This window comes from Oncorhynchus kisutch, linkage group LG9 (assembly GCF_002021735.2).
Source record: "Oncorhynchus kisutch isolate 150728-3 linkage group LG9, Okis_V2, whole genome shotgun sequence".
In the NCBI taxonomy this organism is placed as follows: Eukaryota; Metazoa; Chordata; class Actinopteri; order Salmoniformes; family Salmonidae; genus Oncorhynchus; species Oncorhynchus kisutch.
In genome coordinates this window covers 9778460-9792844 of record NC_034182.2, presented here as the reverse complement: position 1 = coordinate 9792844, position 14385 = coordinate 9778460, and the positions used below count along the sequence as shown (strand labels likewise).

Below are 14385 nucleotides of genomic sequence, written 5' to 3'. Positions count from 1 at the left end.
GTCTACTGTGTATCATATAGCCATAGTGCCTCTAGGTGTCTACTGTGTATCATATAGCTACAGTGTCTCCAGGTGTCTACTGTGTATCATATAGCTACCGTTCTCTAGTTGTCCACTGTGTATCATATAGCCACAGTGTCTCCAGGTGTCTACTGTGTATCATATAGCTACAGTGCCTCTAGGTGTCTATTGTGTATCATATAGCTACAGTGCCTCTAGGTGTCTACTGTGTATCAATATAGCTACAGTTCTCTAGGTGTCTGCTGTGCATGTTACCGGAGTTCCTTTGAAGCCCTTGTTGATTGGGACGAAGATGGTGAAGGGGCCAAAGTTGCTCAGGGGCCAAGTAATGGCACCTGGAGCAGGAGGAGGAGGAGGAGGAAAAGAGAGATAGAGATCGAGAGAGAGAGTCTATATAAACCAAGGCCCATGACAAAAGAGGTGTATTTCTGGAACTTTAATGAGTCACTGATTGGCTGATGATTAACCAATGAGACGCACCAAAGAGTGTGATGGCATTGCTGAGCTGACCGGTCCATTGGCCTCCGGGCTCTGAGTTCAGATCGTTCAGACGCTGCATGATGTTGCCATAGCAAATCTTGCCGTTGCCCACGTATCCCTCGTGACATGTGCACCTGGAGTAAGAGAGATGTACAAAGGTAAGATGCTCTTTTGAAAAAATGATGGTTTTACTGCACAAATATCTTTAAACACACTAAGTCAAAGAGAACAGAAACACACTGACTCTACTATGTTTGGCTCCACTGTTGAACAGTTGGCGTGTTTGCTGCAGGAGTTAGGTCTGCACAAGTCCTTCAGGCTGCAGCTCACCCCTCCTGTCAGGTGGTCAAACCCGTCTTGACACTCACAATGAAACTACGAGAGAAACCAAAAACACCACTCAGGGGGAGGTTCACCAAACACGTCCACCCTCAAATGAATGGCACATTATCACCAATTGAAGCAATAAAATGTTATATTTATAAAATGTTATATTTATAAAATGTTATATTTCACATTGCATTATCAATCCGTTTCATTTGTCGGTTAGAGAAAAAAACACACACACACACACACACACACACACACACACACACACACACACACACACACACACACACACACACACACACACCTTCCCTGGCCCATCGTAAACGCAGTGCGCAGAGTCAGCAGAGCAGCCCCCCAGGTGTGTTTGACAGGGGTCTATGGGAACACACACGTGCCCGTCCCCACTGTAGCCCTGGGCACAGGTACACAAGTGCTTGTTGGGCCCCACATGGGCACAGGTGGCATGGATGTGGCACACCTGCTGCAGGCACGGGTTTATGGCTGTGAGAGGAGACAAATCATCTTATAAACTATTATATACAGTCCATTCGGAAAGTATTAAGACCCATTGACCTTTTCCAGAGTTTGTTACGTTACTGCCTTATTCTAAAATGGATTAAAACATCCCCCCCCCCATCAATCTATTCACAATACCCCATAATGACAGAGTAAAAACTGGTTATTACAAATTTTAGCAAATGTATAAAAAATTCAAAAACTGAAATATCACATTTACATAAGTATTCAGACCCTTTACTCAGTATTTTGTTGAAGCACCTTTGGCAGTGATTACAGCCTCGAGTCTTCTTGGGTATGACGCTACCAGCTTGGCACACCTGTATTTGGGGAGGCTCTGCAATTATTCTCTGCAGATCCTCTCAAGCTCTGTCAGGCCGGATAGGGAGCGTCACTGCACAGCTATTTTCAGGTCTCTAAAGAGATGTTCAATCGGGTTCTGGCTGGGTCACTTAATTATGGACATTCAGAGACTTGTCCCAAAGCCCCTCCTGCCATTGTCTTGGCTGTCTGCTTAGGGCCGTTGTCCTGTTGGAAGGTAAACCTTCTCCCCAGTCTGAGGTCCTGAGCGCTCTGGAGCAGGTTTTCATCAAGGATCTCTCTGTACTTTGCTCCGTTCATCTTTCCCTCGATCCTGACTAGTCTCCCAGTCCCTGACGCTGAAAAACCTCCCCACAGCATGATGCTGCCACCACCATGTTTCACCATAGGGATGTTGCCAGGTTTCCTCCAGACGTGACGCTTGGCATTCAGACCAAAGACCTCGATATTGGTTTTATCAGAGCAGAGAATCTTGTGCCTTTTGGTGGAATGCTGCAGAGATGGTTGTCCTTCTGGAAGGTTCTCCCATCTCCACAGAGGAACTCTGGAGCTCCATCAGAGTGGCCATCGGGTTCTTCGTCACTTTCATGACCAAAGCCCTTCTCCCCCGATTGCTCAGTTTGGCCGGCAGCCAGCTCTAGGAAGGGTCTTGGTGGTTTCAAACTTCTTCCATTAATGAATGAAGGAGGCCACTGTGTTCTTGGGGACCTTCAATGCTGCAGAAATGTTTTGGTTCCCTTCCCCAGATCTGTGCCTCGACACAATCCTGTCTCGGAGCTCTACAGACAATTCCTTCGACCTCATGGTTTGGTTTTTGCTCTGACATGCACTGTCAACTGTGGGTCCTTATATAGACAGATGTGTGCCTTTCCAAATCATGTCCAATCAATTGAATTTACCACAGGTGGACTTATCTCAAGGATGATCTATGGAAACAGGATGCATCTGAGCTCAATTTCGAGTCTCATAGCAAAGGGTCTGAATACTTACGTTTTTTAACATTTTTAATACATTTTCAAATTATTATTCTTTTTTTGTCATTATGGGGTATTGTATATAGACTGAAGAGGAACAATTTTATTTCGTACATTTTAGAATAAGGCTGTAACGTAACAAAATGTGGAAAAAGTGAAGGGGTCTGAATACTTTCCGAACGCACCATAACTCACTTAGTACTAGGCCGCTAGTAGCCATAAGGCCATAGGGCTACCCTTTTACAGAGAATAGGGACACAGCCATGCTGTCACTCACATATACATTGATCTCCAGAGGTTCGGTAGCCAGGTAGACATTGACAACGCAGCGACCCGTCCAGCGAGCCCTGCATACAGCGAGTGTTCTGTGGACAAAGCAGAGAAGAGCACTCCGGCAGCTCTGAAAGATGACAGAGACACATGCTGTTGTTAAGGTGGGAGCAAGTTGTCATTAGATGAAAACATACAGGTAGGTTATAGATCAGGGAGTTAATGCCGACAGGAGTAATGCATTGTGATACAGTTCTAACACATTATAAGACATGTCATAAGCATGCATCACCACTGGTTCTCTTACCCAGATCACATTTTGGGCCTTTATACCCAGAGAAGCAGGTGCATATCCCGTCACCGTGGATACCAGCATTACACAGGCCATGTCCACACGTGCAGGCTGATGGACCGGCAAATGGAGAATGATGGGAAGGACAGAGAGAGAAACAGGTCAATATTACAATGCAATGGATCATCAACAAACGGCACCAACGTGGACTGTATCTCTAGGTGCATGGGGCAGTCACAAAATGGGGTAGGTAAAGCATCGCAATCTTAAAGAAAGGGACCGAGTTGGTTACCAGAACTACAGGTTGAGCCGTAAAGATTATCTGCACAGTCTTCACAAGCTGTTCCCACGAAGCCAGGCTGAGGAGGACAAACACAGTGATGGACCATTCTTTGTCTGTGCGTGTGTGCGTGTATATGTGTTTACTTGCACATGTGTGTCTATGCGTCATCATCCAGTACCTTACAGCTGCAGCTCCCGTTGCCACCCATGCCTTCAGAACACAGTCCATTATTACTGCAGGGCCTGTCTGCGTCCTCTGGGCACTCTGGGACAGGAAGACAGTACCATTCGCATTAGTCTCATATCAACAGAAAGATGGACAACCAATCTCATTGAAACAGTGATTGGAAACCGAATGGTGTGTGTTGTTACCAATGTCCAGGAGAGCACGTGACTTGACAATAGCCTGGACGTAATGACCACTCCCTCTCCTCCTCTCCTCTGTCTCTCTCCTCCTCTTTCCTTCTCACTCTCTCCTGTGTGCCTCTCTTATCAGAACGGCCCATAATCACTCATCCCCTTCCTTCCCTCAAGCTGCACACACACAATGTAAACACAAGCATGCACAGGGAGTAGCCAAGGGTCTCCTTACAATCAGCAGACTCTAGGGAAGTAGTTGTTCTTGTCAGCAGATTCTCACTCACTCACCATTCCTGAGCAGAAATGGTCACCCAATTGCAATAATATCCTTTAATGTTCACCCAATATTTACCAGAAATAAATGATAAACGTCTAATGTGGGTAATTTGTACCTAAAATGTAACGTTGTTGCACAACAAGTGGGGAGAGTAATTCAGTCAACATGCATCATGTCTCACCAGGACAGAGAATACTTCACGCGTCCATGTTACCCTGTCACAGAACAACACAGGGAACCATTGAGACAGAGAGGAAGAACTATGGCCCCTGTTAATGTACTTACTACTGCCCATCTTTGATAACCTCAAAACACAATCACTGGGAGGGAGGGAGGGAGGGAGGGAGGGGGGGGAGAGAGAGAGAATGTGTGTGTTAGTGACTTTGTGTGTGTCCGTGCGTGCATACGTGCGTGTGCGTGTGAGAAAGCGAGAGAGTGTGGGAGGGGGGGATAAGAAGAGTCTATGACAGGAACAAAAGAACTAGAGAGAGGAAGCCTGGACTCAGTACTATCGGGATGTCAGCACATTCCTGGAAGACAGGGGCCTGCTGACGATGAGCCCTAATTGGGAGGAAGGAAGTGTGCGAGTCCCCTGCTCCGAAAGGCCTAACCTGCATCCTGCACCCAATACCACAATGTGGGTTGTCCTGGCCTGCCGGTGCACACAGAACACTGCTGACACACTTTCCTACTTTGGACAGCTTTCTATTCTGTCTATTTGTTCCCCTGTAGCAATTTTTTTCCTGAAACATGCCACTCTCCCTCTCCGAGGAGGGATGCGAGTGCTTTCTTCCTGTTTTTTTGTCACACAGCACTCAGCACTGGGATTCAATGGCAGTAGCAGCCAAGTACACTTCTGAACTCTTCCTATCAAAACATTCCCTCAGAGTCCCCACAGCTTACCGTGTTACAGAACCACCAAAACATGAGCACATACGAGAACCCTCTGTTTCAAAGCAGGCCTTTGAAAAGTGAGCATCTGGAGTGAAGTAGGGATTTCAGAAATGATGTTACCACCCCCAAAATGGTGTTGCTTTCCTCATCAATGCGGCTTGATGACTCAACGATGAGCAGCAGTGATCGATTACAGTATTGGATGCAGTGTGTTGTTTTACTCACCGATGCAGTCTGGTCCCCAGTACCCTGGACAGCAGTGAGGCTCAACCACCTCCTTGTAACACTCATGAGAACAGCCCTTGATATTCAGCACCATACTGGCCATGGGACTCACACGGTACCTACAGAGAGAGAGATGACATATCACTGGGTGTAGGATGCAGTGCCACAACTCTCTGCACAACATACCCGGTTGTGTCTTAGGTTAAGCAGAGACATGAGATATTACTTAGATACTAACAAGAGATAGCTCCTCCATCTATTCTATTTCTGCATCACTCCCTTCCCTATTCTGTCCCCTTCTCCCCCCATATCCTTCTTCCACCCTCATTTCCTCCCCATATCCCCTCTTCCACCCTTACCCCCTTGCCCACTCACTTGCAGTCTGGGTTTCCCTTCCCGGGGATCTTCTTGTTGAAGCCTGCTGGACAGCCCACGTTGGAGCTGATGCTACAGGAGTGGCACTCTGTCTTGGTCATCACCAGGGTTGTCTTGTCACACCGGTTCTGTTGTGGTGGAGGGAGAAGAGCGGATAACTGTAAGACAGACCTGCACAGGCCTGGTGCTGTGTGTCATTGTGGACTCAGGAACACCCCAAATAACCACACACAACAGTGTACTGACACGCTTTTCTTGTCTCTGTTGACTTCCCATTGTGTGTCAGAAGTCATAAAGTCACGGTTTGAGAGTTACCTGATGAACGTACCAGGGCCGAATCTCTTAGCGGTTCCCAACTGAATGTTGAAGCCAATGCCCTATAGAGCCAATGCCCTCGCCAATCCTCTTATCCACTCAAATCAATGGAATTTTCCACCGTTCTTAAAACAGTGGAGAGGTCAGACTATTATTTCCTGCCTGTCTTTCATCATACTAGAATAACATTAACCACCACTATATAACCCAACACCCAATCCCCCTACAGAGAAAACTGTGTTTGTGCATGATGAATAGTTTGTTTTTTGGCAGTGTGTAGTAGTAGTGTACTCCTGGGTATACACAGTGTTTTGACATCATCAAAGAGTATTTCAGAGCATTTGTTTACTTTGACCAGAGTTGGACAGACTCTGGGTAAACAGAACGATATTGTTTAATGACTTCTGCTGGGATCTGCATCATCTGATCTGATCTACCCAGCATGCAACAGTACCCGGGCGCTACTCAGAGAAACCGCAAAACTCAGACAAAGACACACACAAACATGCTCGTTATGTTTCAAAACCACATAGATCCAACCCCTGAAACACAGCACTAAGTCATCATACAGTACACCATCCAAAATCCCCAAACCACACAACAACACTTTAAAATGTCCAAAAAAGTCAGCAACAAAACAAGTCAAGCTGAATTGTTAGATACTACTGCTGAATGGTTAGATACTACTGCACTGTTGGAGCTAGGAACACAAGCAATTCGTTACACCGGCACTAACATCTTCTAAATATGTGAATGCGACCAATAAAATGTGATTTGATTTGTATTGTGTGTCCCATGCCCACATCTCCCTGACCACTCTTGGCAGTCCTTCCATACGTCTAGCTACCAATGAGGGTGTGACAGTGAGTCCGAATGACGAACGCACTCACGTGTGTGCGGTAAAAGTGGGACTCACCTTGGCGGCAGCAGCAGAGGAGGTGTAGCGGTCTAACCCCAGAAGTAGCAGCATGAGCGCCAGTGGTCCGGTCACAGGCGCCATAACTCTGGATCTCTCTCCTTCTCTCTCTCTCTCTCTGTCAGTATCACTCGCTGTGCCCCTGTGGCTCCCTCCCTCTACCTCTCTGACCCACTCCCTGTCACTTTGAGTCACTCTTTTTAGCTCTCCCTCGCCCTCCCTCTCTGAGGCACGTCAGTGGACTGTGACCGCTCACTTAGCCCATCTGACTTTTCAACAACCTTCCTCCTCTCTCCCCCTCCCCTCAACTCCACTCTTTCCTGTGCCAGTAGTACCAGAGAGGGTCACCTGCATTCATACACTCCACACACGTGCACATACACAAACATGCATGGGCATACTGTCCATGCACACGCACACACGCACGCTGGCGCTTACACGCCCATACGCACAGACACACAGATGCACACACTGACACACACACACACACACACAATCCCCCCCGGCACACACACACACACACAACCCCTTCATCCGTCTATACTCCAGCATCTGTCAGCAGTTGGAAGGGGGGGTTAGGTCTGGTCTTGTCTTCAAACAGTGGTGTTGGAGCGAAGGAGAATGGCAGGACATCCTGGAGTGTAAATAAGATTCACCCTCTCCTGTCCCATCTGCACTCTTCCTGACAACATTCTGTCCCGTCATGACTTTCAGACCCAGCGTTTTCCCAGAAGAGGTCAGAATGACATGCTTTATGCTGAGTGGCATTACTGACCTAACATACACACACGTACGTGCACGCACAAACTCATATAAGAGTTACCAAAGCAGTGCAATGTGTGTGAAAGGGTTGAGGGTGGGGTTCATCCTTTGTTTACGATGAAACATCAAGATATAGATGGATACATACTACACAGGCAATCTTCCAAATACCAAAACATCTACTTAACTAACATACAGTGTTACAGTGTTGACTACTCATATAATCCAGCTTCATTTGGTAAATGGCCCAAAAAAGGAGGGATTACCATCTGTCACCTTCATCCCTGATCCAGCCTCTCCACAAAGTACGGAATCACGCTAATCGGTCCAGAATATGACGGGATGATTCCATTTCAGTAGAGAGGCCACTCAGGTGGGAGGGGAGAGGGAGATCCTCAGAACATCTTGAGCAGGGAGCTCAGAGGTTACGGTTGTGGTTGTGGTTGAGATGAACAGCAACAGCACGGCCTTGGCTGATCTAGGCTTGGATTGGGGTTTGGTCCATGGCACACCATTGGCAGAGGGTGGCACAGCTTTGGCAGAGGGTGGCACATCTTTGGCAGAGGGTACAGTGCCAGTCATCTTGGCAGTGGCCACAGTCTTCCTTCGGGAGGGCTACAGCGTCCTCTCTTTCCACATGTTCCTCCTCATCACCATCGTCTCTGTCTCCAACAACCTTCTGGTCACAGTTGTGTTGACGAGGAACACACACTTCCTGTTGATCCCCATGAACATCATCGTCCTCCGCCTGGCCATCTCCGACCTCCTCCTCGTCCTCTACGGCTTCATCGTTGCTATGGTGACCGACTAGGGGTTCTGTCTCTTCTAAGTCTTTAAAAAAAATGTATTTCACTTTTATTTAACCAGGTAGGCTAGTTGAGAACAAGTTCACATTTACAACTGCGACATGGCCAAGATAAAGCAAAGCAGTGTGTGTCACGTCCTGACCTTAGTTCCTTTTTATGTCTCTGTTTTAGTTTGGTCGGGGCATGAGTTGGGGTGGGCATTTGATGTTTTGTTCTATGTTTTGTATTTCTGCTTTTGGCCTGGTATGGTTCCCAATCAGAGGCAGCTGCCAATCGTTGTCTCTGATTGAGAACCATACTTAGGTAGCCTGTGTTCCCACTATGATTGGTGGGTAGTTGTTTTCTGTCTCTGTGTCTGCACCAGACAGAACTGTTTCGTGTTGGTCTAGTTTTGTTATTTTGGTCGTAGTGTTCTAAGTTAAAATAAATATACATCATGGTCACATACCACGCTGCACTTTGGTCCTCTTCACCTTCTTCAACCCACGACAGCCGTTACAGAACTACCCACCACAAAAGAACCAAGCAGCGTGGTAAGAAGGAGGAATGGACATGGGAGGACATTCTGGACGGGAAGGGATCCTACACATGGGAGGAGATCCTGGCTGGAAGGGATTGCCTTCCATGGGAACAGATGGAGGCAGCCAGGAGAGCGGAGGCAGCAGGTAAAGGGAGCCAGCGCTTTGAGGGAACACGGCTGGCAAGGATGCCCGAGAGGCAGCCCCAAATAATTATTGGTGGGGGCTCACGGGGAGTGTGGCTAAGTCAGGTAGGAGACCTGAGCCAACTCCCCATGCTTACCGTGGCGAGAGGTTGACCGGGGCAAGGCACCGTGTTATGCCGTGAGGCACACGGTGTCCCCAGTGCGCAGGCATAGCCCTGTGCGCTACATCGCAGCTTCTCGTATCGGCCGGGCTAGAGTGGGCATCGAGCCAGGAATAATGAAGCCGGCTCAGCGCATCTGGTCTCCAGTGCGTCTTCTCGGCCCGGGTTATATGGCACCAGCCCTACGCACGGTGTCCCCGGTTCGCCAGCACAGCCAAGTGCGGTCTGTTCCACCCCGCCGCACTTGCCGGGCTACAGGGAGTATCCAGCCAGGACAGGTTGTGCAGGCTCAGTGCTCGAGACCTCCAGTGCGCCTCCACAGTCCGGTCCATCCGGTGCCTCCTCCACGCACCAGGCTGTCTCTCCGTCTCCTCCCTCCAGGTGCTCACGCCTGTCCAGCGCTTCCAGAGTCTCCCTTCTGTCCAGCACTTCCAGAGTCTCCCTCCTGTCCAGCGCTTCCAGAGTCTCCCTCCTGTCCAGCGCTTCCAGAGACTCCCTCCTGTCCAGCGCTGCCAGAGCCGCCCGTCAGTCAGGAGCCGCCAGAGCCGCCCTTCACTCCGGCGCTGCCGGAGTCGCCCTTCACTCCGGCGCTGCCTGAGTCTCACGCCTGTCCGGCGCTGCCAGAATCTCCCATCTATTCAGGGCCCACTGCAAGGGTCCCCAGTCCGAGGTCGGCGCCGCTCCAAACGTGCCACTTAAGTGGGCCAAGACTATGGTGGAGTGGGGTCCACGTCCCGCACCAGAGCCGCCACCGCGGACAGATGCCCACCCAGACCCTCCCCTATGGGGTTAGGTTTTGCGGCCGCAGTCCGTACCTTTGGGGGGGTAATGTCACGTCCTGACCTTAGTTCCTTTTTTATGTCTCTGTTTTAGTTTGGTCAGGGCGTGAGTTGGGGTGGGCATTTGATGTTTTGTTCTATGTTTTGTATTTTTGCTTTTGGCCTGGTATGGTTCCCAATCAGAGGCAGCTGTCAATCGTTGTCTCTGATTGAGAACCATACTTAGGTAGCCTGTGTTCCCAATATGATTGGTGGGTAATTGTTTTCTGTCTCTGTGTCTGCACCAGACAGAACTGTTTCGTGTTGGTCTAGTTTGATTATTTTGGTCGTAGTGTTCTAAGTTAAAATAAATATACATCATGGTCACATACCACGCTGCACTTTGGTCCTCTTCACCTTCTTCAACCCACGACAGCCGTTACAGTGTGACACAAACAACACAGAGTTACACATGGAGTAAACAATAAACAAGCAAATAACACAATAAACAAGTCAATGGCACAGTAGAAAAAAGAAAGTCTATATACAGTGTGTGCAAAAGGCATGAGGAGGTAGGCAATAAATAGGCCATAGGAGCGAATAATTACAATTTAGCAGATTAACACTGGAGTGATAAATGAGCAGATAATGATGTGCAAGTAGAAATACTGGTGTGCAAAAGAACAGAAAAGTAAATACAATTAAAACAGCATGGGGATGAGGTAGGCAGATTGGGTGGGCTATTTACAGATGGACAAATGCAGTCAGTTACATTGGTGAGTCGTTTTTGATGCTATTTGTATTGGCTGTCTGATTAGATCCTTATTTTAGGTGTTAATTGTTTTCAGGTGTTTTGACCTGTTAGTAATGAGAGTCCCTCCTTTAAATGAAGCTAATACAGAGATGGGTTGAGACATATGGGATGTACAACCGTTTTCTGCTTTTACATGTTTTGATAACATTTTATTACCTCCTTTAAACACCAGATTTAAAACTCTATTTAATGTTTGGTTTCTCTGTGGATACTCACCCAGCTGATGTATGAGCGGTACTGTGCCATGTGTAAGCCCATGGCTGCTCTGAAGATGACCCGATGAAGGAGCATCCAGGGCCTGGGCGTGGTGTGGCTGGCCGGCCTGCCTGCCATGGGCCCTCTACTGGGCTGGAGCTCCTGCGGCCCCCACCTGGGGCAACTTCCTTGTACCCTGCATGGTGCTCTGCTTCCTATTTCCTTCTGTGGTTATAGTCTACTGCTACAGTAATGTACCCAAAAGTAATGTACCCAAAAATAATGTACCCAAAAGTTTTGAGAATGACACAAATATTCATTTTCACAAAGTCTGCTGCCTCAATGTCTTTAGATATTTTTGTCAGATGTTACTATGGAATACTGAAGTATAATTACAAGCATTTCATACGTGTCAAAGGCTTTTATTGACAATTACATGAAATTGATGCAAAGAGTCAATATTTGCAGTGTTGACCCTTCTTTTTCAAGACCTCTGCAATCCGCCCTGGCATGCTGTCAATTGACTTCTGGGCCACATCCTGACTGCTGGCAGCCCATTCTTGCATAATCAATGCTTGGACTTTGTCAGAATTTGTGGGTTTTGATGGAGCAAGGTGCTCCATCATGCTGGAAAAAGCATTGTTTGTCACCAAACTGTTCCTGGATGGTTGGGAGAAGTTGCTCTCGGAGGATGTGTTGGTACCATTCTTTATTCATGGCTGTGTTCTTAGGCAAAATTGTGAGTGAGCCCACTCCCTTGGCTGAGAAGCAACCCCACACATGAATGGTCTCAGGATGCTTTACTGTTAGCATTACACAGGACTGATGGTAGCGCTCACCTTGTCTTCTCCGGGCAAGCTTTTTTTCGGATGCCCCAAACAAATCGTAAAGGGGATTCATCAGAGAAAATGACTTTACCCCAGTCCTCAGCAGTCCAATCCCTGTACCTTTTTCAGAATATCAGTCTGTCCCTGATGTTTTTCCTGGAGAGAAGTGGCTTCTTTGCTGCCCTTCTTGACACCAGGCCATCCTCCAAAAGTCTTCACCTCACTGTGCATGCAGATGCACTCACATCTGCCTGCTGCCATTCCTGAGCAAGTTCTGTACTGGTGGTGCCCCGATCCCGAGTCAACTTTAGGAGACGGTCCTGGCGCTTGCTGGACTTTCTTGGGCGCCCTGAAGCCCTCTTCACAACAATTGAACCGCTCTCCTTGAAGTTGTTGATGATCCGATAAATGGTTGATTTAGGTGCAATCTTACTGGCAGCAATATCCTTGCCTGTGAAGCCCTTTTTGTGCATATCAATGATGACTGCATGTGTTTCCTTGCAGGTAACCATGGTTGGCCCGAGGAAGATCAATGATTCCAAGCACCACCCTCCTTTTGAAGCTTCCAGTCTGTTATTCGATCTCAATCAGCATGACAGAGTGATCTCCAGCCCTGTCCTCGTCAACACTCAAACCTGTGTTAACAAGAGAATCACTGACATGATGTCAGCTGGTCCTTTTGTGGCAGGGCTGAAATGCAGTTTCTTGGGGATTCAGTGCATTTGCATGGCAAAGAGGTACTTCGCAATTAATTTCAATTCATCTGATCACTCTTCATAACATTCTGGAGTATATGCAAATTGCCATGATACAAACTGAGGCAGCAGACTTTGTGAAAATTTATATTTGTGTCATTCTCAAAACTTGTGTCCATGACTGTACTCAGCACCATGAGGAGGGTACTAGGTGTGGGTGTGCCAGCATGTACAGCATGCGTTGACTGTACCTGTATGTGTTGTCTCAGCTGAACCGTAGTGTGGAGCAGCAGGGCGGTAGATCTGCGCCATTATTGGGGCCTTTAACGTCTGCTTGCTGGCCTACTTCTGACTGGTCACACTGCTGGCTGGCCTACATCACCACATCCCTCCTCTCCTGGCCGCAATGCCCACCTACTTGGCCAAGTCCAGTCCCTTATACAACCCTGTTACCTACTTCCTGGCCAACACAGATAATGGACAGAGTTTTTATGGCAGGGTTTTTCGGATAGGGGTGAGGGTGTGAAGGGTAAAGGGTGTATTTTGAGGTGCAGTTACTCTCCCCACAAAGAGGCCACCCAAGTACAGCAAATAGTACATTTGGATAAGACTGGTAAAGTACTTGGCAAATTTATGGTAAGGTAAGGAAACTAGGCTTGAACTTCCACCCATTTTTACTTTGTAGATTTTAGCTTCAATTCTGAAATGGTTCACCACCTCCTCTTTAACAACACTCCCATCTCTCTCTCTCCCTCTCTGTCTGTCTCCTTCAGTTCCGTGATTATGCTCTGTAGCTCATGTCCTGTAGCCACTACGGCTGATACAAATGACACTAATCCTGCAGCAACAGGAATTGTGAGTTATTATGTGGATTATAATTAACTGACATGTTTGTAGGGGTTGATCCATTTTTCATCCGGGAAGATCGAGTCTGAAATGTCTACGTGGAAATCACAAACTTCAGAAGCCTTTTTAAACCTCAACTACACTACATGTTTAAAATGTCCTGCATTGCAGGAGAGGTCTCCAGCAACAGGGTGATCATATTAAGATCCTACATCTGTACCTATCATCGTGGACAGAACCACTGTTCAATATCCACTGGAACAGATCTACACTAAAGCCAGAGGACTCCATACATAGTTTTTAAAGTTCTACAGTACTATTACTTGATGTGTCTTGGACCTATCTGGTGCACATAAGCCTTTACAGACACTCTTTTAATTAACTTTGACAGCAAACAAATGATAAGCTTCCAGTCGTTTCAGGAAATGGTAAGCTCGTGTGACCCTTAACCTCCTTCCAAACCCCTTCAACCCATAACGTTTTTATCCATGCATGTCATCTGGCTCTCGGCGGCTGCAAAGGACAAGGCTCAAAAAGTACTTCTGAAGGCTTAAAGAAACCGCTCTTTCCTACTCCTTTGTCACCAGATTTGCTGAGATTACTTCCTGATTAGTCATCCCAGTAAGAGCATCTATCATCCTCAATACAGGATTAGGAGTTTCTGGATAACATAGCAATATTTTTTTAAGAGAGGATTTCTTATTTGATTTAGTGGATTGCCCCTGGTAAACCTGGGTGTATGGGCATACATTTTCTCTAGCAGGTTTGTCTCTTTGCATACATCATCAAGCAATGCCTGCTTTTGAACTCAGGAGGACAGCAGAGAGTACAGAATGAGAGCGGTGCTGTAAGGACCTGTTGAAATAATAGGCTACAAGTGCACTGCTCATCATTGGAGGCTAGTGGTAAGAGCTACAGGAGGACAGGCTCGTTGTAACGTAATTGAATGGTATCAAACATATGGAAACCACACATTTGTTCCATTCCAGACAGTTGAATGAGCCTGTCC

At 47.4% G+C, this 14385-nt stretch overlaps 1 protein-coding gene across 1 annotated transcript in view; it reads right to left on the bottom strand.

The window, feature by feature from the left end:
• The window catches only part of stab2 (stabilin 2), a 33699-nt gene extending 26588 nt beyond the window's left edge, over nt 1-7111 (bottom strand). The window contains exons 1-11 of the mRNA XM_020491039.2: nt 6849-7111; nt 5618-5745; nt 5243-5361; nt 3666-3751; nt 3497-3563; nt 3220-3315; nt 2920-3042; nt 1136-1332; nt 746-876; nt 502-635; nt 277-356 (exon numbers count right to left, since the gene is read on the bottom strand). Of these exons, the coding sequence (XP_020346628.2) occupies nt 277-356; nt 502-635; nt 746-876; nt 1136-1332; nt 2920-3042; nt 3220-3315; nt 3497-3563; nt 3666-3751; nt 5243-5361; nt 5618-5745; nt 6849-6932 (1245 nt within the window). The 5' untranslated portion in view covers nt 6933-7111. The remainder of the gene's footprint in view (nt 1-276; nt 357-501; nt 636-745; nt 877-1135; nt 1333-2919; nt 3043-3219; nt 3316-3496; nt 3564-3665; nt 3752-5242; nt 5362-5617; nt 5746-6848) is intronic.
• Between the last annotated feature and the right edge of the window lie 7274 nt (nt 7112-14385).